This window comes from Alexandromys fortis, unplaced genomic scaffold (assembly GCF_014885135.2).
Source record: "Alexandromys fortis isolate MF-2015 unplaced genomic scaffold, M_Fortis_MF-2015_v1.1 scaffold_70, whole genome shotgun sequence".
Classification (NCBI taxonomy): domain Eukaryota; kingdom Metazoa; phylum Chordata; class Mammalia; order Rodentia; family Cricetidae; genus Alexandromys; species Alexandromys fortis.
Genome location: NW_026067955.1, coordinates 8,658,491 through 8,678,591, shown reverse-complemented (window position 1 = coordinate 8,678,591; position 20,101 = coordinate 8,658,491). Strand labels below are relative to the sequence as shown.

The window sequence follows — 20,101 nt, the reverse complement described above, 5'->3', positions numbered from 1 at the left end:
GGATTAAACCTAGGTCTGGCACATGTCTGGTAAGTGTTCTATCACTGAGCTGTAACCACAACCACAGAAGTAGACAAGGAAGGTTGAAAACTGTCTTCAGACTCCCAGTGGCCCCTGAAGGCTTTGGGCTCTGGTCTCCTGCAGGAGGTCAGAGCTCAGCTACTATCTCTAATGTCTTCAGCCTTGGGGGTCAGGCAGAATGCCAGAGCCAGACAAGGACAGAGGCTGACAGGGCCCAGCTGACTAGAAAAGATGAGGGAACTGTGAAGGCTGTCCTTCTGTCAGGACAGCAACAAGACAGCATGGAGTGGGTCTCTGCCTTCAGATGCTTTCAAACAGTAGGAAAAAGGTTTCAGTTCTGCCAGGAGTTAGTCTGGGCTGGGAGGAAACACCTAGGAGAGAAATTACCTGTCTTGAAGTGAGCTTGATCAGGGACCCTTCATAGCCCTGTGGAGAGAGGTGGCCATTTCAGGGGTCAGAAGCTGTTACTGTGCTAACCCTAGCACTGTCTCCCCATCAGCCTCATCTTTCCTCAGTGGTTCCCTGGAGGTAACCCCTCACCGAGGCTGAGTTCCTGCTGAATCACATGGTACAGTGGTACCCAGGGCACACTCCTGAATGCTCTACTAACTGTGTGTGTGTGTGTGTGTGTGTGTGTGTGGCTACACTGAATCTCCAGAACTCCTCACATGGCAAAGTCTGTTAGGATTCTTTACCGTCTCCACTTTACAGATGAGTAAACTGAGGTTCAGCAGGGCCAGGAAACTGGCACAAGACGAGATTCAGCAGAACCGTCATAGATAGAGCCAGGTCTGCGAGCTCAGTTTCTGATACACCTTTCTGCAGTTCAGTCCACAGCAGAGATTCATTCTTGCTGCTCATCCCTGATCCTGGGCTCTGGGGGCTCCCGGGTCCTGACTCACCTTGAACGGCCGGAAGAGCAAGTAGAGTTCTCTAGGCTTAATATCCACAGGGAGGCCACTGACAAACAGTGTTCGGACCTGGAGACAGAGACCACAGTGGTCAGGGTCAGCGGGGACAGGAAGGAAAGGGTTGTTCATCCACCAGGTAGGGCTCACCGAGAAACGGAGTGCCTCCCAGGCCTCCTTTATACACACAGTTCCATGGCCTTATAATCTGTCAAAGCATCCTTTAGGCTTCAGCCAACACCAAATCTCCTGACAGCAGAGGCAAGGCAGGAGGGCCCCTCGTATATGAATGTACCATCCTTTCTCAGACCAAAGAACACAACCCCCACACCCTGAGATGGTGAGCGTGCCCCCACTCCACAAAATAAGCACATAAACTGTTATTGGTTTTGCACTAGCTACACAGTCACAAGGACCAGAGTTTGGATTTGAGCGGCCACATCATAAGCTGGACATCTCAAGAACACCTGTAACTACAGCTCTGAGAAGGATGGCAACAGAAAGATTACTGTAGCTATCTGGCTGTCAGCCAAGGTTCAGGAAATAAGTGGAAACACCCTCTTCTGGCCACCACTCATGGACACAAACTCACATGTGTGAGCATATACACACAGAGACATGTACACACACAGATAATAGATCTTTAAAACTAAAAGGTCTATTTCTCCTTGGTGGGAGTGCTCTAGTCTGGAGGGAGGCAAAGACACACACACACAGGAGTGTGAGCACAGGCGGGTGTGCTGCCGATCCCGTGCGGCTTGTTTTCTGCACTTGGCTCCACGGTAGCTGGGAGCAAGTTATGATCTTGTCTCTAAACCTAGATAGCGCTTAGAAAATGCTATTAAAATGTTACTAAGGGCCGAAGTCTAGCAGTAGTGCACACCCTTATCCCAGCAGAGGCAAGAGAATCTTCAGGTTCAAAGCCAGCCGTGTCTACAGAGCAAGCTGCACAAAAGGCAGGGCTACATAGAGAAACCTCGTCTCTAAAACCAAAAAACAAAGCCAAGTTTACTGGGCAGGGTACGCTGGCACTCATACCTAATCCTAACACCTGGGAGGTAGTGCCAACAGGAGCAGGAGTTCAAGGTCATCCTTGGTTACAGTGACATTGAGGCCAACCTCAGTTACAAGAGACCTTGTCTCAAACAAACCAAAGTTTGCTGGATATGTGAGCAGGTGACAAACTGGAAATAAAACAATTATTGCAATGGGATTAAATGCTGGCCACCTTGCCCATCTGGCTTCGTTTGTTTGGTTTTTAAAGAGGTCTAAGTAGCCCTAGCCTTGTCTGTACTGGAACTCGATATGCAGATTAAGCTAGCCTCAAATGCAAAGATTCGCCTGCCCCTCTCTGCCTCCCACCACCTGGCTTTCACCTGGATTTTAAAAAATATTTTGTTCATATGGGCGTTCCGCCTACATGTATGTATATGCACCACATGCGTTGTGTGGCGCCCTCGGAGGCCAAAATGGAGTGTTGCATACTCTGGAAGTAGAGATCCAGAAGTTTGTGAGCCACCTTGTGGTTGCTGGGAATTGAACTCAGGTCCTCTGGAAGAGCAGCCAATGCTCTTAACCTCTTGGATATCTCTCCAATACCCAACCTGGCTTTGTTGTTGTTATTGTTTTGTTTCTTGAGACAGGACTTCTCTGTGGCCCTGGCCTCAAACTCACAGAGATCCACCTGCCTCTATCACTGGAGTGCTGAGACCAAGGGCATGTGCACCACCACTGCCCGGCTGCAACTTGGCTTTTGATATGGATTCCGGGGATCATAACTTTAGTCCTCAATCAGGCAAGGCGGTGTTTTGCCCATTGCCTCTACAGCCCTATTATCTTGAGTTTTGAAAAGCAAAATCTTGCCAGGTTCCCGCAAGAGGGTGATGCTGTAATGAGTGCCCTCCTTGCGGGTACCAGCTGGTAATGAGGTCAGATCTAAACACCAGGTTTCATCCTGTGACTCCCGGCCTCCTGAACCACAGGGAGGGCACTTGAGATGACAGGAGAACTGTTTACCTTATCCAACTTCTATTTTTATTTCATTTATTTGTTTTTGTGGTACTAAAACCCTGTACACGCAAGGCAGGCAGGCACTCTACCCCTGAGTTACAATTCCTAGTTTTTTTGTTTGTTTAGAGACAGGGTCTCTCTACAGAGCCCTGGCTGTCCTGGAACTCTACATACACCAGGTTGGCCTTGAACTCAGAGATCCAAGTACCTCTGCCTCTCCAGTGCTGGAATTAAAGGCACAGACCACCACCATGCCCAGCCAATTCCTAGCTTTTTTGTTTTTGTTTTTTAAAGACACGGTTTCTTTGTGTAACAGTCCTGGCTGTCCTAAAACTCGTTATAGATCAAGCTGGCCTCAAATTCCTAGATTTCAATAAAAAAGAAAATAAAAAATAAAAAAAAAACCACTTTGAGACAGCATCTTGCTAAAAAGCCCAGACTGGTCTTTTTTTAATATTTATTTATTTGTTTGTTTGTTTGTTTATTTATTTATTTATTTATTATGTATAAAATATTCTGCCTGTGTGTATGCCTGAAGGCCAGAAGAGGGCACCAGACCTCATTACAGATGGTTGTGAGCCACCATGTGGTTGCTGGGAATTGAACTCAGGACCTTTGAAAGAGCAGGCAATGCTCTTAACCTCTAAGCCATCTCTCCAGCCCCCAGCTGACCATTTTTTTTTTGATATTTATTGAGCTCTACATTTTTCTCTGCTCCCCTTCCTGCCTCTTCCCTCCCCCCTTCAAACCTCCCCCAAGGNTTGTGAGCCACCATGTGGTTGCTGGGAATTGAACTCAGGACCTTTGGAAGAGCAGGCAATGCTCTTAACCACTGAGCCATCTCTCCAGCCCCCATCCAGACTGGTCTTGAACTTTCAATCCTTTCACCTTTGTCTCCCAGGCACTGGGATTACAGGAAGTCACAGGGGCTTTTGCTATGCAAATAACCTCGTGTTAAAGTAGGGACTTCCCTTAGGGACTATGGCAGGCAGGCTTCTCAGTGTAGCCCTGTCTTGGAACTCACTCTGTAGACCAGGGTGGGCTTGAGGATGTGAGCCACCACACCCTGCCTACAGTTTTTAGACATATTATTACGTATGTGTATGTACATATGTATGTAGTCACAGGACAACTTGGGGAGTCAGTTCTCTCCTTCTACCACGTGGGCTCCAGAGGTTTGAAGGCAGAAGCCTTTATCCACTGAGCCATCTCTCCAGCCCAATCTTATGGTTTACATACATTAAAAACACATCTCTTAGCTGGGCAATGGTAGTGTACACCTTTAATGCCAGCACTCAGGAGGTAGAGGCAGGTGGATCTCTGCAAGTTCAAGGCCAGCCTGGTCTACAGAGCTAGTCCAGGACAGGCTCCAAAACTACACAGAGAAACCCTGTCTCAAAAAAACAAACAAAAAAAAATACATCATTTATTCATTCGTTTATTTTTAAATAATTATTCTCATGGTATCTGTGTGTATACACACAGCACTAGGAAGGCAGATGCAGGCAGATCTCTGTGAGTTCGAGGCCAGCCTGGTCTATACACAGAAGCCCTGTCTCGAAAGAACAAAAGAAAAGGTTCAATGGATAGACACTTGCTGCCAAGGCTTATAACTTGGGTTTGGTCTCTGGAACCCACGCAGTAGGAGAGAACTGATACCCTGACCCTCCCCACCCCACCATGTGCATCTGTGGCATACCTGTAAACATACACATAGTGTAATTTTTTTTTGTTTTTTTGTTTGTTTGTTTTTTGAGACAAGGTTTCTCTATAGCTTTGGAGCCTGTCCTGGAACTAGCTCTTGTAGACCAGGCTGGCCTCGAACTCACAGAGATCCACCTGCCTCTGCCTCCCAAATGCTGGGATTAAAGGCGTGCACCACCACCGCTCAGCTGAAGTGTAAAATGCTTTAAAGATTAAAAAACCAGAACTACTTTAAGGTTTATAATATCACCACTAGAGAGGCAGAACCAGGGATGTCAGCACAAACTCAAGCCTTTGCTCTACAGTTAAGTTTTAGGCTAGCCTTTGAAACACATCTCGTCAGGCTAGAGAAGTGGCACAGCAATAAAGAGCACTTGTTGCTCTTGCAGAGGACCTGGGCTTGGTTCCCAGTGCCCACCTGTGGCTCACAACCATCTGTAGCTCCAATGCCAGAGGATCTAATGTCCTCTGGTCTCTGAAGACAGGCAGGCAAGCAGGCAGGCAGGCAGGCAGGCAGGCAGATAGATAGATAGATATACACAGACACAGACAGCTCATAAATACAAGCATTAGAGGTTGGTGAAATGGATCAGCAGTTAAGAGCACTGACTGCTCTTCCAGAAGTCCTGAGTTGAAGCAACCATATGGTGGCTTACAGCCATCAATAATGTGATCTGGTGCCCTCTTCTGGCCTGCAGGTGTATATGCAGATAGAACACAGTATACATAAAATAACCTTAAGAAATAAAATTTTTAAAAATGAACAAATAAAAGCACTCATACATATTAAATATATCTAAAAATTATTTTAAAAACAAAACAAATATAAAATACTTGGTGTAAGTAAAGCTTCCCTGCACACATGACTCCTGTTTTGAGCCTCATCTCATACTCCTATGCCCAGCAGCATCTTGAGAAGCTGGGCATGTGACTCCGTGAAGAGAGTGCTCATCTTGCGTATAAGGCCTGACATACGGCAGGTGCTGCTAACAGGTCTGCAATTCCAGCACTGACAGACAGAAGGACCAGAAGATCAAGGCCATCCTCAGCTACACAGTGAGCTTGAGGCCATCCTGGGCTACATACATTAAGAGCCTATCTTGGGGCTGAAGAAATAGATCAAAGCAACTGTCTGTAACACCAGTTCCAGGTGATCTGGTACCCTTGCAGACATACATTCAGGCAAAAAACTACCAATGCACATAAAAATAAAATAAAAATCTTAAAAGACGCCATCTTAAATTTTAAACAAAAAAGGAAAAACACAAGCCAGGCATTGTAACTCATGCCTCTAATTCTAACACTTGGGAGACTGAGGCAGAATTACTGAGTTTAGGGCCAGTCTGAGCTAAAACAAAATGACCCTGTCTCAAAATTTAAAAAAGGGTGACTCTCCTTTGAAATAACCATACCCACGCTCTTGGATGTGTCTCACTGATCCCCTCCCCTGTCTATTTCTGTTTGTTTGTGGGAACTTTTTTTTAAGATACTATGTAGCCTTAGCTGGCTTAGAGTTGGCTCCATAGACCAGGTTGGCCTCAAACTCACAGAGATCCATCTACCTCTACCTTCCCCAAACACTGGCATTAAAGGTGTGGACCAACATGACCACCCACCCCTCTCTATCTATTAGGTAGACAGTGTTCTGTCTGCATGTATGCCTGCGCCCAGAAGAGGGCACCAGATCTTATTATAGATCTGTTTGTGAGCCACCATGCGGTTGCTGGGAACTGAACTCAGGACCTCTGTAAGAGCAAGCAGCCAGTGTTCTTAACCTCTGAGACATCTCTCCTCTGTCTCTTAATCTTTGTGCTTTAAAATATTAAAATTGCTGGGTGTGGTGGTACACACCTTTAATCCTAGCACCTCAGGCAGACATGGGAGGATCTTTGTGAATTCAAGACCAGCCTGGTCTACAAACTCAGTTTGAGAGGATATCTAGGGCTGTTACACTAGCTTAAAAAAAAAAAAAAAGTATATTAAAATCTCTTTTAATATACTCTAACTTGGCTCCCAAAATTTAAAAAGATGTTTTTTAAATAAAAAGTTTTCATTTCCCACCTACAATGCAATCATTCCTGAAAGTATTTGGTTGTCCCATGGTCGTCCACAGGGAAGAAGGACCATGTTCCAGGGCTGGAGGGGTGGCTCAGTGGTTAAGACCACTTGCTGCTCTTGCAGAGTACCCCAGGTTCAGTTTCTCATACCCATACTGATTGAGTCAAAATGGGATCCTTCTTTTGGCTTTCATGGGGATGTGCATGCACACAGTACACACACAGACAAGCAGGCACACATCCATAAAATTCTGGAGGTGGAGGAGAATGTGTTCCATGTTCTAGGGATGTGGTAAGGGTTGAACAACCAGCTTTTGGGGAACACTGATTTGAATTAGGAACCTGAAAGAGTGCCAGGCAAAGACAGACAGACAGACGACAGACAGACACACACACACACACACAGTCTGTCTCTCTCAACAGAGTCAAGACTTTGAAGAAAATCAATCTGCTGAGGAATATTATTATAAGGTGTGTGTGACTTTTGTTTGTGCTGTATTTGTTTAACTCTGAAGCTGTGATTCTCTGCCTGTCTAAAACATTGATGGTCTAATAAAGAGCTGAATGGCCAATGGCAAGGCAGGAGCAAGGATAGGTGGGGCTAGCTGACAGAGTGTATGAACAGAAGGAGAAATGAGGAAGAGAAGGAGCACAAAAACAAGGAGAAGAGGACAGTAGGGGCCAGTCATCCAGCCAGCTATGGAGTAAGACATACAGAAATAAGAAAAGGAAAAAGCCCAGAGACTTTGGGATAATTTAAGAAAAGTTTGGCAAGAAACAAGCCAAGCTGAGATCAAATAAGAATCCATGTGTGATTTATCTGAGTTAAGTGATGGGCCCCTCAAAAAGCCAAAAGAATAAAACATCACACAACACCAATCCTATAGCTGCTGGTTACCATGTTTACCTCACCCACCTACACAAGAGTGATTCTCAAGCCAAGGGAAGAATAAACTTCCTGTGAGATTTGCCAAGCACATGCAGCAGGGCCTCTGGCCATTCTGGATGCTAAACACATGGCATTTTACCTGGGAGAAGACTCTGCATTTCCCAGTCCTCAGAGCTCGGTAACCCTGCAGTACCCCTCTGCTCTGTCCTTTGGGAACTACTTAGCCGAGGCTCCAGGGTAGACTAGCCTGTCTCTGCCTTTTGCTGGCAGGGTTTAAAGTATACAAATGAATCCCCAGGCACTCATGAAGCACCTAATGTCACACAGAAGACCAGCGACTAAAAAATCCAAGTCACTCTGCTACACAGCCTGGCAAAGAAGACACCTGCTTTGGGTTACCAGGAAAGGATTAGACCTCAGTGCCAACCCTCAGAGTAGCCTGGGGTCTGTCCCAGCAGATGGGACTTTGAATGCAAGCTCTCTACCACCAAGGAAACCTCAGCAGGCCACTTTCCCTCCCCAGAAACTCCAGCCTCAGCCCTCTCCAGTCTGCCTATCTCAGTCCAGGCTAATTTTAATTCCTCCCTCAAACAGTTCTTTGGCCAGACCTCCCCAGAGGCCCCTTAAATAGCAAGTTCTCAGCACAAAGTTTCCTGCATGGTGTGGGAGTGGGGCATGAGCTCAGGGATCTTTCCTTATCTCCAACTCAGATCCTCCTATGTAGCCTTCTCTCTGGGCCACAGGGTCCATTTCTTCTGGTTTCCATCGCTGATGTTCTAAACCTCCTCAAAGACTACAAGTTCGATGCGACTCCCAGTGCGTCCCTGGCTACCCTGACAGAAACACAGCAGCTCTAAATTAGGTGACTGGTTCCAACTGTGAGGCCACTGGCCCTTTGCAGAAGCCAAGTATGGGAGGCTAAGTAACAAAAGGAGAATCTGAACATTCCACCCAGCCAATTACACCCTTCTACCTCCCTTGTTCAGAGAAGGACAGTAAGGTTAGAAAGGATCGATAACTTGTCTCTGTTTTTGAGACAGAGTTTCAGTAAGTATCTTGGACAGACCTTGAATTCATTGTATTGCCCAGCTTGGCTTCAAACTCACAGCAATCCAGTATCAGCTTTCCAAGAACTGGGATTACAGGCACATGCCACCACCATCAGCTTTGCTAACTTTTGTAAGAGGCACACAACTTGGTTCACCAAGGAACGGAGCAGCGTGAGACTGAGACATCCAGACGGCTGTCTGTGCCACCAGCAACCCACTTGGGCAGTTGTAGTATTAGCCCATAGCTGGGTCTCCCTTCCCAAACTACTTATTCCAGATGATAGGAAAGCCAGAGTGATGAGAAAAGAAAAAGTTGACTGGCAGACTAAAAATAGGGGAAGGTATGAGCTCGACAGGCTGCTAACAGCACACAGAACCAGTGGCTGCTTTCGCTATCAAACCCTATACAGCCCCACGCACTCCAGGTTCCCATCTCACGGCAACGGCTTGTGCTCTTCCCTCTCACCCTGACCTTCCTTATTTGCTATCACAGCATCCATCCTTTAGGCTGAGTTTCCTCACCCCTCATTCCCAGAAGTCCTGCCATGGGCCTTAGCCCTGTGCCTTGTATTGCTCTCAGCAGTCTGAGCTGATCTGGCATCCCAACTACACAAAGTCTCAGAGACAAGAAACCAGTCTCAAAACTTGTTCACCTTCCAAAGCATGGATTCGGATCCTGTCACTCAAGACTTCCTCCCTTCTTCCATATTCAGTTCCTCTAAAGAAACTCATCCAGAGACCAGCTGTGGCCCAGCAAGGCAAAAATGGCCCTACAAACAGCAAGAGAGCAGGCTATAGCTAGCTGGATGAGCGTTTACATCTCATCTTTAGGCGCTGGCCTAGAAAAGCTGCTTTGTCTTTCTGAACCTCCAAGACCAAGAGCCACGCTTACTCTATGCCTAGCACATACACAAGGCTCAACAAGGGCATGAAATCATTTACCTCCACAAACTCTTACCTGTCAGCTGCCAAGAGCTAAATGTTTATAAAGGCTGTCTAGCGACTTTCCGGGGCCAGCCGTAGGGCAACTGGGCCATCAGGAGAGGCCAGATGAAGACCAGGATTTGGCACTAACAGCTAATTGATACCATAACAAAAAAGATCAACCAACGAACTTAAGAACTCAAGGCCTACCTATTTCATACTTTTTGTTTTGTTTGTTTGATTTTTTGAGACAAAGTTTCTCTGTAGCTTTGGAGCCTGTCCTTGAGCACGCTCTGTAGACCAGGCTGGCCTGAACTCATAGAGATCCGCCTGCCTCTGCCTCCAGAGTGCGCCACCACTGCCCGGCCTACTCCATAGTCTTTTAACAAGTGAACACACATGCATGCGCCCCTTGAAATTATTTGAGGAAAGCATCAGAATGGCTCGTACCATCCTTAGGAGGGCAGAAGCTATCACACTTGCTTTCTCGGGACTCTCTCTCACACGTCTCTTCTAGAGAAGCAGCAACACAACCCAAGGGACTGTCTCCTTTCTGTCCCAAAAGGGAAAGAGAAACTACATCGCTTTTAGAATGGCACCTTTGGGCAGTGCTGCCACACACCTTTAATCCCAGCATTTGGGAGGCAAATGGATCTGTGAGTTTTTGAGGCCAGCTTGGTCTACAGAGTCAGTTCCAGGACATCCAGGGCTACACAGAGAAACCCTGTTTTGGAAAAAACAAAAACATAATATAATAAAAATAGAATGGCGCCTTCAATGGAAGTAAGAGCAGACACAGACCCATGGTCACATCCTCAGCATAGCTAAAATGTAAGCGTGCAATTGGTGAGGACGTGTGACTGTAGAGATGGGTGGAGAACCCTTAGATGGTGCACAACGGAAAACAATCTCTTAGTGAACTGTCTCACAGTGGTATTCCCATACACAACACTACGGACAGGGCTATCCAGACTATCAGCCAGGAGGTCCCAGTCCTGGCCTGCCTAGGGGAAACGACCAGCACCCCGCCCCCCAGAACTTCATTCCTGCCCAAAGACCTTGGGAGTCCCAAAGCCACGCTTCTCTTACGCAAGCCTTTGTCTGTCTGTCTGTCTGTATCTTTGCTCTACAGACCATGGGAGTATGGCCGTGGGGAAAGTCCAGCTTCCACATGCTAAGTCCACACCACAGGCTGTAGTTTGTTGGCCAACTTCTTAGGACTCTGTAAGACCCACAGCTTTACTGTCCCTCAGAGAGAAGGGACTAAATGCTCTTAAGCACTTTCAGTATGGTCACTGCCAGTATCCACGGCACAGGACCAAAGTAGTTCTCTATCGTAAGGTCCCCAGGGTGGAAACTGCCACTCCTGGTAAGCAGATTTAAAAGGAGATCTGTTTTGCTTGGGGTTTTTTTTTTTTTTTTGGTTTTTCATGACAGGGCTTCTCTGTGTAGCCCTGGCTGTGCTGGAACTCACTCTGTAAACTAGGCTGGTCTCAAACGCAGAGATCCACCTGCCTCTGCTGGGACTGAAGGGGTGCACCATCATGCCTATAAAAGAAGATTCTTGACCATACTGATCTAATACCCTGGAGAAAGGTGTCTTCTTCATATTGTATGTAGTAGCCTTTCTGGCCACGAGTCAACATTTTTGTTTATTTTTTTTTCTTGAGGCAGGGTATCATACTGTCATGGCCTTAAATTCCTGGCTCCCCTGCCTCCACTTCCTAAGTGCTCCTGGATTACAGTTATGTACCACCAGGTCTAGCTAGAGGTCACTTTCTGAAGAAAAATAGGAATAAGAACTCTAACAAGCCCACTCACATCTAAGGGTCAATGAAGGTCTTCCTCCATACAAACTCAGTTGTTTAGAGAGATTACCAGGGCTGGAGAGGTGGCTCAGTGGTTAAGAGCACTGGCTGTTCTTCCAGAGGTCCTAAGTTCAATTCCCAGCACCCACATGATGGTTCACTACTATCTACAACCGCAGTCCTGTAGGATCGGTACCCTCTTCTGGTGTGCAAATGTACATGCAGATGGAACACCCATATACAGGAAGGAAGGAAGGAAGGAAGGAAGGAAGGAAGGAAGGAAGGAAGGAAGATTAGAAAAGAAGGGGCTGGAGAGATGGTTCAGCTAAGGTCCTGAGTTCAATTCCTATCAACCACATGGTGGCTCACAACCACCTGTAATGAGATCTGATGCCCTCTTCTGACCTGCAGGCGTACATGCAGACAGAACACCATACATTGCAAAAAAAAAAAAAAAAAAAAAAAAAAGTGCAAAAAAAAAAAAAAAGACTAAACAAGCTTTCAGCCACAAAGTATTAGTGACCACACACGACCACCCATGGAACCTGCCAAATGGCACATATTCAGCTTGAATGAAACCAGCTTCCAGGCAAGGCATGGCTTTTTCTAGCAGCCAGGAACACTGGAGGCAGCCTGGAGGTCAGGAATCAAACAGCAGCTGCTCAGACATCCCTCCTCTTAGGGGCTCACACAGGATCCTAGCCGGGGAAGTGGGGAGGTCCTCTTCATTAGAGGAACTATACTCAGAAATCTGAAAGGAACCAGTTGCTCACTAGGTCTGTGTCCTCTTCTGTAAAGGGGGGTAGAGCTGACACTGAGGGTTCCTATTTCACTTTGTTTTCTGAGATGGGGTCTCATGGACTCCAACTTGACTTCCACCTCCCCGTAGTTGAAGACGACCTTAAACATCTACCTCCTGCCTCCATCTCCCAACTGTAAGCTCAGTTTCTTTTCTACACAACTTTTTATACCCCTCAAAGACCTCCTTCATACCGAGCATTAAACACTCACTGCTCAGTTACCGTGGCTAAGAGGATGGGCTCCATAAATGCCAGATTTTATTATCGATGGAAAGAGTAAACACTGCTTTCAAAAACAATGTGACACCCGCAGCCATTAAATCCTCTTACCCTTTAACTCTGAAGGACAACCCCAGCCTTCTTCAAACCTGAGCCTTTAGGAAAGTCAAGACAGGACCTGTGTACAACTCCAATTGCTCTGTAGAGGTCTGAGCTTTCTTCCCTAAAAAACGCTAAAGAACACCAGGTCTAGCCTGCAACTCAGAAACCCCACCAACCCACTAGGCGGCAGTCTGCCCTGCATAAATCTTTGCCACTAGGATTGGAACTCGAGGAGAAAGTACACAGGGAAACTTTGTGACAATAGCCTACAAAAGAGATAAAATTTACACACACACACACACACACACACAATTACTATTTAGAACCCCCCCCCCCGTATGTATGTATAATTTTATATAATTCTCATAGTGCCCAGGACTGGCCTCAAACTTGTTATGTAGATGAGGATGACTTTGAACTCCTAGTCCTCCTGCCCCCATTTCCTGAGTGCTGGAATTACAGATGACAAATGTGTGCTATCACACCTGCTAAAAGTGATTTTTAAAAATTGAATCTCAAGCTGGGGATGGTAGTAGACAAGAGGCTTAACTGGGAAGGTTATGAGCTCTCTAAATCAGCCTGGACCACATACTAAGACATCTACTCAAAAAAGTCAAAATATAAACTGGGCATGGTGGCATAAACCTTTAACCTCAGCACTTGGGAGGCAGAGGCAGGCAGATCTCTGAGTTCAAGGCCAGCCTGGTCTACAGAGTGAGTTCCAGGACAGCCAGAGATACACAGAGAAATCCTGTCTCAAAAACCAAACAAGTCAAGAAATACTTTTATTTCTCTTTAGACTGGCATTCATGTGCCACCACATCTGCAATCTCAGCATTTGGGAGGCCGAGGCAGGAGGATTTCTATGAATTTGAGGCCACTCTGGTTTACACAGAGAACCCAGGTCAGCTAAGACTACATAGATACCCTGTTTCAAGAAACCAAAAAGGAGGGATAGAGAGATGGCTCAGAGGTTATGAGCACTGACTACTCTGCCAGAAGACCTGAGTTCAGTCCCTGGCAACCACGTGGTGGCTCACAAACATCTGTAATGAGATCTGGCACTGTCTCCTGGAAAGTGTATATATAATAAATAAACAGATTTTTTAAAAAAAGACAAAAAGGAAGGGTCTGGAAGATGGTTCATTGGTTAAAAGCACTAGAGCACATGCCTAGTGATCTCAATTCAATCCCCAGGACCCACTGATGTGTATTACTAATCCAAGACTACTACAGCAGATTGTGAGATGGGAAAAGGGCCCTAAAGCTTGTGGAAGAAGTAGCCTGATGTAGCACCATAGAAACAAAAGAAATCAAATCCTGCCTCAACAAAGAAAAGGCAAGTGACTCCCAGAAGTTGTCCTGACTGCTTCATATGTTGTGACACCCCCCACACACACACACACAAAGTAAAACACAAAACTTTACAAGGGTTAAAAAAAAAAACTTATTCCGTAAATTCCTTTTGGGGGGGGGGGTTCTTATTTGGTTTAGTCTATTTTGCATTTTTAGGGATTGTGCCTGCTAGCCAAGTGCTCCCCCACTGAGCTATCCCCAGAAATCTTTTAGCATCTCTACAAGTCAGAATTCAAACTGGAAAGGAAAGGCAGCTGAACCATCCACTCCATCAATGCTCAAGAAACTACTCGCTCAAGTTCCGCCTACTCACGGCTGGAGTGAGGGCTCCCAGTGTCATCTGGATGGGGGAGGGGAGAGGAGGGAAATCCAAACTGGGAAAAACAAGACTCTTGTAAGCCCTTCCCACATCCTTCCCCCACTCTTAGCCCTCAGCAGTAACCTAAATAAAGACTATTTGAGCTGGAAGACACTGTATTTTTAGATGAGAAAACCAGGACCCAGGGGTCTGGTCCAGAGAGCTTCTAGCAGCCACTGCACATGTGAAAAGTAACTTTAAGGTCCCCCGGTGCCTGGCTCATGAGTTCGTGCCCATTTCCAGACCTTGATCATCTGCCAGTCTGCTTAGACCCCAGTAGGAAACAGCCAGGTACAAGCAGCTCTCAGTTTTTCACCACAGAAGAGAGGAGTACCTCGCAGAACACTGGGGTCGGGGTGGGGAGGCGCCACAGAGCTGGTTTCAAAAAGGTGAAAGGAACCAGACAATCATGGTAGCTCACACCTGTAATACACTCTGGAGGCTGAGACAGGAAGACAGTCAGGAGAATGAGACCAGCTTGGGAGTTCTAAGACAGTCTAAAGCTGGGAAGGCAGAGAGGTAGAGGCAGGTTGATCTCTGAGTTCCAGGTCAGCATGGTCTACACAGCAAGTTCCAAGGCAGCCAGAGTGATGTAGCCAGGCCCTGCCTAAATAAATAAAAGGATGAATGGGTAGGAAGTAAATCTGGCAGATTGGCACCTTCATCGTCTGTGTATGAGCAGCACTGGGTGTTAGGATGTGGTGAATTGCTGGAATGGCTGCAGGCTATGTACATAGCAAGTTTTCCTCACCAAAAAAAAAAAAAAAAAAAAAAAACCACTCAACACCTTATAAAGATGCCATCACTTCACCTGGATGTGAAGTGATCACCGCAGGAGAGACTCCACTGAGAAGAATCACGACGCTGGTCTTGGGCTTCACCTCCTGACCAGAAGGCAGGTGCCAACCAGACTCAGAAGGCCTAGGGTGAAGTCGCAGGCCCTATCTATCACCAAGAAGGACAAGTGGCTGCAGGCCTTCCCTCCTATCTCAGATATAAACAACAGTTCCCTCACACTCCAACATTCTAAAACCTCAAAGTTTTTTTTTCTTTCTAGACAATCTGTCACCATTTATCCCAGACAGGCCCTGAACTCAGCCACCTTGATGATTCTCCACTCTCAAAGCATCTAGGACAACAGGGATGTATGAACTAATGAGCAGACACCATCTGACTTTGTGCACCGCACAGAGAGCAGCAAGGACAGCAGCAGAGAAAGAACCACTGCCGACTCCTTTCATAAAGGGAGGGAGAGGAGAAGGTGATTGAGACTCAGGATGAGGGCTGGGTATGGTGGTACACGTCTTTAATCCCAGCACTCAGGAGGTAGAGGCAGATGGATCTCTGTGAGGTCGAGGCCAGTCTGGTCTACAGAGTGAGCTCCAGGACAGCCAGGGTTAAAGAGACTGTCTCGAAACACAAACAAACTCAGGCTAAGATGCAAGAATTGCCTCTATCCCTCTTCTGAAAGTCTCAGTGCTTCCTTTCTGCCCACAAGAAAGCAAAGGTGTGGTGTGCAAAGGGACCAGAGAAGGCAAAACTGAGAATAAGGTAAAAGCCAGGTGGTGGGAACACCGGGCACAGGGCTGCAAGGGTGAGGAGCCTGCTGGGCCGTGCTGAGGTTGCCAGGTAGAAACCTCGGGGCATCCACACCCTGACTTCAGTGGTCAGGTTCCGTTTTTTCCTTTGGTGTGATCCAGGGTGGAGCAGATTCTGCTTGGGTCCTAGGCTTGGTCTTGGCACAGTAGGTTACTCTCACCCCTCCCAGGGAAAGACGGCCCTGAGTGGGGCCACTTGACGCGGGGTGGATGGAATGTAGCAACATGGGCCGCAGACCCAGGACTTATAAGGTACTAAGAGAGGACAGAGGGAAAGAGCAAGCAGCAGTGGTAGGCAGTGGCTGTGAACCTAGAGACACAGGCTCCCTGGAGTCCAGTGCTCTGAGGACAGGCTTCCTCTGCTTCCTACAGAGCTCTGGAGTGGTTCAGGGGCTCCCTCCCTCACCAACCAGATCTTTTCCAGGCGGTTCCCGCCCAAATGACAGACTATCCCACAGTTCAGGATCCACTATCGCTAAATCAGAACTGGTAGAAAGTCCGAGGCATGTGTCTGTCCTATCATTTTGACTCCGGCAAACTCCGGCCCCCAATTGCATATCCTCAGAGGTTGTGAGGGTGTGTTCTGACCCACACTTTGCGGTTATACTCATCCATACGAGCCAGCCACGGGCTCGCAAGCTGGACACGCCTTTTCATGCAGCAGGTGAAACAGGTACCGGCCCCCATTTTACAGATGAATCAGCTCGTTAGATGGTGTGTGGCCAAAAGCTGGGGGTTAAAGTCCAAACGGCTTGGAAAATTTGGGGCTCTTCCCCTCTAGGCTGTAAAACATACCCTAGAGTATTGACTACGTATAGGAATGGGGAGGGCAGAGACTGGGGAAAACCAAGCGAGGTATCTAAGGGGAGAAACACAGCTGGCCATGTATAAAGAACTACATAAGGCTTCAGACTGCATCCTCTAAGCTATTCCTAGCCTCAGGAGGAGAGAGGCTGGCTTCATGTTTTATGAACACAATCAGTCAAAGTCTGTCATGTGCACTGACCTATGTCTCGCTGAGAAAACTAGAGCTGACATGAAGTGCCGTGCTGTGCAGAGTTGGTGCTACAGCAGGATGCGGGGAGACAGACGAGATGGGTCCAGGCAGAATCAGAAGCCACACCCAGAGGCAAGGCTCCCTGGGCATTAAAGAAGTCTCACAAGTCTACTTACTGCCCCATTGCTCTTGCTGCTGTGTACAGATCGGCTATCAGGATCTAGCACTTGCCTGTGTGCCTAGTGGCTTAGTCACTGTTCTATTGCTGTGAAGAGACACCGGGACAAAAGCAACTCTTAAAAAAGAAAACATTTACTTGGGAGCTTGCTTACAGTTTCAGAAGTTTAGTCCATTATCGTCATGGCAGGAGCATAGCTACACACATGGCACCGGAGCGGTAGCTGAGCGCCACACGTCCTGGTCAATAGAAAAGAGAGAACCGCTGGCAGGATATGGGCTTTTGAAAACCTCAAAGCCCACCCCTAGTGACACACTTCCTCCAATAAAGCCATCTCCTAATCCTTCTAATCCTATCAAAGAATTCTACTCCCTGGTGACTAAGCATCCATATGGCAAGGGGTGGTCATGGTCAGATCATGGAGAGCTGACATGGGGCTCAATGTGGCTACTGCCTATGACCAACAGCAGAACAGAAGCAAGCAACTGCCAGACCATGCCACCACACAGCAACTTAGTTCTGGATAGCTTTGAATCCGGGACTGCCTTCTCCCCTCGCCATCTGCCCAGGACCCAATGGGATAAGATGGCTTAAAACAAAGACAAGGCAGCATCTTCAGCCCATGCTGCAGCCCTACTTATGGAACCTAGCAACCCCAAATCAGAGAAGGCGGAGGAAGCACCGTTTGCAAACACTAAATGGGGTTTAAAAGCTGACTCTCTTAAGAAGCAAACTAGCCAGGCTGCCTACATATATAGGGAAAGAGAGCATACGGAGACCCAAGAGAATGTCTCCAGTATGGCAGCGGTCACTTGAGAGCCAGACCATTCATTTCTTTAATTAAGATGCTCACAGCGGTTTGTGGCAACGGGGCATGAAAGCAATTGGCCCCATGAATTGATGACTAAGGGTTATGACTCCTGTAGAGAATGTAAAATGTAACTGAGTCATTTCCATTATATCCAGATGATGGCAATTCTAAACATGCATGATAAAACCCCTCTTTTGGCTGGAGCCGATCCTTTACCTTCTACTGCCAGGTCTTGGGTTGCCACCAACCTCAAACAAACGGCCTAGACTCATTCACCAGATTCCTCTACTTTTGGGAAACAGACATGACCCAGAGCACAACCTCAAAACTTGTGGTTGCAGCTGGGCATGATGATGATTAAATCCCAGCACTCCAGGGGCAAAGGCACACAGATCTCTGTGAGTTTGAGGCTAGCCTGGTCTACTTTTCTAGTACTACAAAAGCAAAGACCCTGTATCAAAACAAAACATTTTTTTTCTTTTTAGGGAACTACGAGGGTAGATGCTCAAACATTGAGTATCTGATGATTAGTAAGTACAAAGCCCTGGGTTTGATCACCAGCACCAGGAAAAACAGCAACTGATTACAGACACCTTTCCTGCCCCTCCCTACCCTACCTCACCAGCCCTAACAGAAAGGTACAATACGTGGTTAAGCTAACACTAGACTCAACTCCCCACTTACCAGTCCTGTGAAAGCAAACCTCTTTTATAAAAGTGATACTGTAAGGACTTCTCAATGCTATTGTGAAAGTAGGAATTAAGATGGAAGGATACTCAGCAGAATGCCCGGAGCACACGCACTACAGTCAGACTTACTCCAACAATCTGGCCTCTCTGCGACCAGAAGACAGACACATCCACACAACCCCCAGAGAGGAGACTGACCTCACACAGAATCCTCCCGGGTCCACAAGGCTGGGTCATGCCTAAGTAAGTGCTTAGAAGTACAGAGGACTTCCTTCCCTCATATTGAAAAGCTTGCCAACAAACAACAAGATGTCCCAGGGTCTTTTAACCATGTGTTGTTTGTTGCTAGGGGTTCTGGTAGCTTGCTTCCCTCTGACCACCCCCTCCCCACCTCGGCCCCATGTAGCCCTGGTTGGCCTGGAACTTGCTATATAGAACAGACTATCTGCCTACCTCTGCCTCTGCTGGGATTAAAGGTGTACACCCCATGCCTGGCCTTTTGTGGAAAGAAAGGGTCTCGGGTAGCCCATGGTAATCCAACTGCAGAGGTTTAAATAAGAATGGTCCCCACAGGCTCACGTATTTCACTGCTTAGTGACCAGGAAGTAGCACTATTTAAGAGGATTAGGAGGTATGGCCTGGTTGGAAGAAGTGTGTCACTGTGCTTTGAGGTTTCAAAAGCCCATGCCAAACCCAGTCTCTCTCGCTTCCCCCTCCCCAGCTCTCAAATATTTCTCCAGCACCATGCCTGCCGTCATACTTCCCACTAAGATGATAATGGACCAAACCTCTGAAACTGTAAGCAAGTCCCCAATTAAACGCTTCAATTTTTTTTCTTTTCTATGAGTTGCCGTAGTCACAGTGTCTCTTCACAGCAACAGAACACAGACCAGGACACCAACTTACAATATAGCTAATGACCTTGAACTCCCATCCCTCCTGTACTCCCCAGACGCTGAGATTTGAAGGATTCAACACCACATCCAGCTTAGTTTGGTGTTAGTGTGTGTGTTGAGGCAGGCTTTTGCTCCGCAGCCCTCATTAGCTTAGAAATCCTTGTGTAGCTCAGGCTGGCCTTGAACTTGAAGCAGTCTCCCTGTTTCTACTTCTGAAGAGCTCGAATTAGATGCATGACCCCATCACATTCTGTATCTGATGTCAGAGAAAAGGGGAGATGGGGGCTGGAGAGATGCCCCAACAGTTAAAGAGGCCTTACTGAGCCTGCAAGGTACCTAAGTTCAATTCCCTGAACCCACCTATAACTCCAGTTCAGAGAATCTGATGCCCCCTCCTGGCCTACATGGGCACTGTACTCACATACAAGGACTCACACCTACATATATGTACTACATGTATAACTAAAAAATAAATATAAGGGGGGAGGCGGAGAAAGGAGGGAAGATACCAAGCCACACACTGAACTCTAGAATTCCTTTGCATTCATTTAGACCAATAGTTCAACCTTCCTAATGCTGTGACCCTTTAATACAGTTCAGTTCATGTTGTGGTGACTCCCAACCATAAAATTATTTATGTTTTTATTTCATAACTGTAATTTTTATACTTTTATGAATCATAATGTATATATCTGACATGCAACCCCAAAGGGGTCTTGACCCACTT

General features: G+C 46.9%; 1 protein-coding gene across 2 annotated transcripts in view; it reads right to left on the bottom strand.

Moving 5' to 3' along the window:
• The window catches only part of Rbpms2 (RNA binding protein, mRNA processing factor 2), a 33,084-nt gene that overhangs the window by 7,921 nt on the left and 5,062 nt on the right, over nt 1-20,101 (bottom strand). The window contains exons 2-3 of one of the 2 annotated variants that reach the window (XM_050151910.1): nt 924-1,001; nt 409-447 (exon numbers count right to left, since the gene is read on the bottom strand). In XM_050151910.1, coding sequence (XP_050007867.1) covers nt 409-447; nt 924-1,001 — 117 coding nt within the window. The remainder of the gene's footprint in view (nt 1-408; nt 448-923; nt 1,002-20,101) is intronic. The other variant, XM_050151911.1, reaches the window with a different exon arrangement.